The 6634-nt window shown below is 33.2% G+C and overlaps 1 protein-coding gene across 1 annotated transcript in view; it reads left to right on the top strand.

Moving 5' to 3' along the window:
- Positions 1 to 3975: 3975 nt before the first annotated feature.
- The window catches only part of LOC117181194, a 19004-nt gene continuing 16345 nt past the window's right edge, over positions 3976 to 6634 (top strand). The window contains exon 1 of the mRNA XM_033373760.1: positions 3976 to 4078. Coding sequence (XP_033229651.1) covers positions 3976 to 4078 — 103 coding nt within the window. The remainder of the gene's footprint in view (positions 4079 to 6634) is intronic.

Genomic DNA, 6634 nt, shown 5'->3' with positions numbered 1-6634 from the left:
ATGCATACGTTCACGTAGAAGGGTAGTTTTTTGAGGAAATGATAATGAGGTGGAAATTTTAAAGTGTAATGTAATTAATTTTGAGCTCTAAAGCATGTCTACATTTTTAAGGTGGTTTTTCAACTCTTAAAACGTTTTTTTCACGAGGGGTATGTATGTATGACTTAGGGGTAGCTTTTTGGAAACGAATTATATATTAGCAGAGAGCAACAAAAAAGAAAAAATATCGACTAACAGTGTTTTCTAAATTTTAATAATTGTTATGCGCTCATGTGGAGGGGTAGTTTTTCGGGATAATTTAATAGAGGGGAAAATTTTCAAGTGTCATATAATTAATTTGTTATTCTAAATCATGTTCACATAGTTAAAGGTAGTTTTCCATCTTTTAAACCGTTTCTGATCACGAGGGTTAGGTATGTATGACGTAGGGCTAGTTTTTCGGAAACATATTGTATATTATCGAAGAGCGAAAAAAGAGCAAAAAATATCGACTAAGAGTGTTTTCTAAGTTTAATTATTTTAATGCTTTTTTCATACATATATTTTTTCCGTTGCATAGGTTCACGTGGAAAGGTAGTTTTGGGAATATTATAATGAGAGGCAAATTTGCAAGTTCCAGTTTATTAATTTTGAGTCCTAAATCATTTTTATATTGTTCAAGGTGGGGTTTTAACTTTTAAAACGTTTTTGATCACGAGGGGTGAGTATGTATGACTTAAGGGTAGTTTTTGGGAAACGTATTATATATTATTAGAGAGCAAAAAATATCAACTAACAGTTCATTCTGAGTTAGAATATTTTTAATGCTTTTTTCATACATATATATGTTCCGCTGCATAGATTCACGTGGAAGGGTAGTTTTTCGGGAAAATTACGAAGAGATGGAAATTTTGAAATGCCATGTAATCATTTTGGAGTTCTAAATCATTTTTGCATTTTTCAAGGTGGTTTTACAACTTTTAAAACGTTTTGGATGACGAGGCGAGGGTATGTATGACTTAGGGGTAGTTTTTGAGTAAGGTATTATATATTATCTGAGGGCAAATAAAGAGAAAAATAACATCAACTAACAGTTTCTTCTAAGTTTGAATATTTTTAATGCTTTTTTCATACATATAAATGTTCTGCTGCATACGTTCACGTGGAAGGGTAGTTTTAGGGAAATTATAAAGAGCGCGAAATTTTCAAGTGTCATGTAATCAATTTGAAGCCCTAAAACATGTTTACATTGTTGATGGTAATTTTCCGATTTTCAAAACTTTTTTGATCAAAGGGGGTAGTTCTGTAAAACTTGGGGTAGTTTTTTGGGAAACGTAATATATGTCATTATAGAGCAAAAAAAAAAATCTCCACTTATCGTTTATCGCATTATAATCATTTTAGTGAGTTTTTGTAGGTGGCGGATCTGAGTGGACGTCCTGCTAGCGCCGCCACCCTTTTCTCCGAAGTTTAAAGCGCAAAAAAATTTTTTTTAGCATAAAATTAGTAAATAAAAAGAAAAGAAATATGGCGTATTCCATTTTATAATTTCCCTTGGTGGCGGCGCTGAGTGGATGGACCTCTTCGAGATTATATTTGAGCTATCTTTAATTTGAACCAATAGCAAATTAAAAAAAAATTTAATTATTAAATATAAATTACAAAATTATACTTTATAGATGTATCTACACCACGACAACCACTCGTCAATACTTTAGCAGAGTGTTCAATGCAGAGAGAGCAGATGCGTAAGTATATAATAATTTTTTGAACTCGGAAAAAATTACTGTAATTTAGATTAAAAAAATTCAAATCGTTGTTCCCGGAAGACCTTTAAACAAGTTTCGAATTTTATCTTAAAAAATATATACTCTCATAAGAAGTTAACTTTGAATGTTTCCTCTAGATAAAAGACTGCATCTTTTTCAGTTTTTAAGCAAATTCGATAACACCGTTTTTATAAAAACAAACTTATTTCTATAAATTTTGGAAATTCATAAAAAGTTACGAAATTTGTGAAAATTTATTTTAATTTGTGGAAAACTGTCATAATTTTTGGCAAAACACGTGATCACCTCTTCCAGGATTTTTTGTCTTTCCTCCTTTTTTTTTATTTCAGTGGGAAATAAAGAAAAGTTATAAAGACATGCAATTTTGTAATGACATATAATTGTTAACAAATCCAATTAATCCAGATTATTCTAGTTGTCAACTTAATTAGCCATACCTCTCTATGAGACGACTTTGTGAGGCTTTTGAATTGGGATGATTCCTACAGAGATTGAACAGCAGCCTGGGTCGAAGCAGTGTTGCGGAACGAACGTGTTATTTAAATAAATAACACGAGGATTCCAGAGCAATCTAAAAATTCTATAAGTTCTTCGCACGACTCCCATCCCCACCGAATGAGTCACGCCTACCCCGAAAGGGAAATGACTTAATGGTGTAATAATAATACCCTGTACTTTCTCGGTTAGATCTTTTACATATTCATTGTTACTTTTTTCCGTTTTTTAATAATAATTAACTGAAATAATCTGCCATAAATCAAGTTTGAAGATCATTCAAAATCTTTTGTCTACATTTCAACTCCTTATTTCATCTTTCGTTATAAAGCATATACAAATCCGGGAGTCTAACTTGTCGTATTTCCTGAAGAAGCATCGCGAGGGTCAGTGGTACCAAATCTTTCGAAATTTCAGATACATAAGTCAGTGGACGTGAATTTATGATTGCATCAGCGTCGCATATGGAAGTCGTTAGACTTTCGTAAGAAAGACTTGCTTTCCCTAGAATTTTTTTAGAACCCCTATTCACCGTTCCCACCAGTCTCCCCAGGACGATGTTGAGGGCGGGTTAAAACGCCATTTGATCTGCAATACTGATGTTTGCTTACGTATCTTTTCCCAGTCTAAATCTTCTAAAGCATTTACTATATCACAAAAATTTGTTCCGTTATCGCTTTAAATATATCGTATAGTGATCATCCGCGGCTTGCAATGAAACTACGGAGACATTCGATAAACCGATCTGTAATTCTGTATATCGCACATCTAAAAATGCAAAGATATAAAATCATTCCATAACCCCACCTTTTATTAAGACTAGTCCTGCAAAATCCTGCAGAGTGACCTCAATTTGTGACTTCAAATTGTAGCGATGGATCTGATAAGCTGCCGTAATAAATTGTTCTAAAATTTCTCACGTAAAATGTTCACCACGATTTGTGTTCATGAATGTCCCCATTTCTCGTGTACTTTTTGGAAAAGTACATAAAAATATCGTGTTTTTCAAAAACAATGGGACATAAAGACATAATATTATCATCTCGGTTTGGAATCTTCATTTTCAGGGAATATGCATCGTCCTCGATTTTAAATGTTTCAAACAACGATAATTTTTTGTGACCTGTATTTTTTATCCAAACTTTTATTTCCCTTAAAAATAAATAGATATTTTTCCGGTTTTCTTTATATAAGTATGTTCTCTCAGAAACCCTTTTTTCCGCATCATCGTGTTTAGTCATCTTACGCCTCTCTCATTCTATTTCCCGACTTTTTAAAAACCTACGTACCCAGACTATGACACGTAATAACTTTGCACGTGTGGTGACAAAAAGTGGCTCGCTTTAAATTCCATATTACTTGTGTTAATCATATTTATTAGAGCGCTCTTTTCAACTTCACTATTTACTCCGTATTCGTCGATGTTTAGTTCCGCGAAAGGGAATTTCGCTTTCGGGCTATCAAAGCTAACTGGGGTCCAGCGACCGCTGAAACTAACTAAATGCGACGGACTACAACCACGGGATGGCAGGTCGGCAGGATTCAGCTCGCTGGGTACATATTACCAATAATTCAAGTCACTTAATTACCTGATTTCTATGACTCGTTATACACAAATGTTGCCTATTGTGCATCCTATTCTAGCCAAGCCAACACTGTGTTAGAATCAGACGAATGAGTTACCAATTTGACGTGATAAGTGAACGACTTTATGACTGAATACGTAAGCCTCGCGGTTATAGATGCAGCTATTAATTTAAGACGGGAAATAAACGCCTTTTCCTGTGAATACCAAAGTTTAACACTCAGCAGCTGTACGTTAATAAAACTTTCAGATTCAGGTCTCGCGAACACCATGGCTGCACAAGCTAAGCCACTTGCATTATCGAACGTATGAATCAACATCCTGCCGTCTCCGAATTTTCGTGGAATTTTAATTTGTTTTAGTTAAGGAAAATCGTTCATACAGGCAGAAAACTCGCAACTGCGTTTTTTAAATCAATTTGTGTGTCCCAGGTTATTTTTTCATTCCTTAAGGGGGATAACCCATGTAACGGCTTCAAAAAATCGATTTTTTTTATTTGCTCAAATGGAAGCTTGTAATCCCAAAAGCAATCTGTAAAAGTGTCAGAGTAGCAGGTTCATTATTTGGCACTTAAAAGGAACTCCGTGTGCCGCGCGCTATTCTGCCGATGCTGCCTTTTTTCAACATGTAAATCTTTAAACGCGTTTTTCTCGGTTTCATATTTTTCATAATTGCCCGAAAGATAAATCAAAAAGTATTTGACCGTTTGAGTTATCCTTGCATACACATATAGTTGAAATGATTGCCTTCTGTGTGAACCTCTCTTAACTGAAAAAAATTGTTTAAACAATAATTTTTTTAACAATTACATGCAAATTTTTGGGTTAAAACCAAATTTTTTAAACGGGCGCTATATTGTAAAATATAATTATTTTTTAACTTTTTTTGGTTCACACAGAAGCTATGAATACAAACTTCAAGAAAATTTTTTGTTTTTTCATTTCAGACGAATATATGAGAAACTAGAGTGCGGGCAATTTCACACCTACCGTTTGAACATGTTCAATATCTGCCCTTATAATTAAAAATGTTATGCATATTTATGTCTGGAAAAAGTTTATTTCTTAGTTCAAAAGTGCCTTAATAAACCATACAAGTTTTGGAAAGATTCGTTATATTCTTCATCCCCCAAGAAATCCCAAAATATACTCTTATATTTTAGGCGTTACACGGGTCGCCCCCCTTAACCCGGGTGGAAATTTAAGTCGGGGGCTGGCCATTCTACGGCTGGAGAGCCCAGCTTTAAGCCGGGAGCTGGCTGGGGAGCCCGATTTTAAGGCGGGCTGTGTCCAGGGTTTCTGGTCATAACGCGGCCAGCATCGTCACGCTGCGGTGGTCAGCGTATGGCCATGGATCATGGCCGGGAGCTGGCCGGGGAGCCCGACTTTGGCCCGGATTTGATTCGTTTTTATTGCAGAATTGGAGCATATTAATATATGAAATTCCACGCGCTCAGCACTCAACAAACATTTACTATTTTCACGCAGTCGTTGAGAGACAAAAAGAGGATTTAAAAAATAAATATTAAATGATTGCAAGTATTTTGACTTTAAATATCCATAGTCCTGTTCAGAGTAAATACATATATTACATTTTTAAACATTATATTACATTTTTAAACATTATATTACAAATAAAATTTCTAACGCTACGGGGTATTGAACCTACATATCTATACCTAAATATAACGCCTAGCAGTCGGGAGTGCTAACCACTGCGCTAATCCGATAAGTTGAAACTCGTTGAAAAAGCCAGCCTCATAAGCTGCAGTTCAGAAAAGTAAAAGTACTCAATTTTAATTTCTCTTTTTCTAATTATTTATTATTATGCGACGTTATATAAATATAAAATACACGACTTTTTAACAGAAATATCAATAAAATACTTTTTATTTAAATAATTTAAATCGATTACAATTTTTCTTCGCGTGATATTTTGTTTTTCCCCGTTGTAAACTACTTGACAACTTTTCACAATGACAGGAAATGTAATTTTTTATAAACATTTTCAATTTTTTATAAAGATGGAACTTACCATTTTTTTCTTTAAAAAATTTAAATCATATACACTACCTGTAAAAAGTTTGGGTTCACCTAGAAAAATCGTGTTTTTTTTGTATTTATCGCTTTAACTATTCCGGAGCTAAAAAAAAGCCCTCTGCAAAAGGTTGATTGCTTTCGAAATTCTGTTTAAAATAAGCCCAGGGTGAATCCAATTTGTCTAGTTTTTAAGTAGATATTGCAAAAATATTGTAAATTTCAATGTTTTCTTAAATTTCTAATAACTTCCGAAATAATCAACGTTTTTCAATGTTCTTGGGGTCATTTTGAAGTTTTTTTCACGTTATCACAACAGCTTACGAGTATTAATCGTAAAAAATATTTTTTCGAATTTCAAGAACTTGAATTTGTAACAAAAAAGTTGGAACAATTAAAATATTATTTTTTGTAACAAAAATATTTTTGTAAAATATATGAAATATATAATCATGAATTTTCTATGTAATTTCCTAAAAATATATATTTATTTAACTTTTATTCTGATTTGCCTACAGATAAAATATTTTCAAATTTATCCAACTTTTTTAATACAACTTCAAGTTCTTGCAATTCGAAAATAAATCTTTTATGATTCATACCCGTAAGCTGTTGTGATACGGTGAAAAAAAGCTTCAAAATGAGCCCAAGAACATTGAAAACGTTGACTATTTCGGAAGTTATTGAAAATTTAAGAAGACATTGAAATGTACACTATTTTTGCAATAACTACTTAAAAACTAGACAAA

This window comes from Belonocnema kinseyi, chromosome 10, assembly GCF_010883055.1.
Source record: "Belonocnema kinseyi isolate 2016_QV_RU_SX_M_011 chromosome 10, B_treatae_v1, whole genome shotgun sequence".
NCBI classification, from domain to species: Eukaryota; Metazoa; Arthropoda; class Insecta; order Hymenoptera; family Cynipidae; genus Belonocnema; species Belonocnema kinseyi.
Note: the sequence above shows the minus strand (reverse complement) of the source record. Positions and strands in the feature narration are given on the sequence as shown.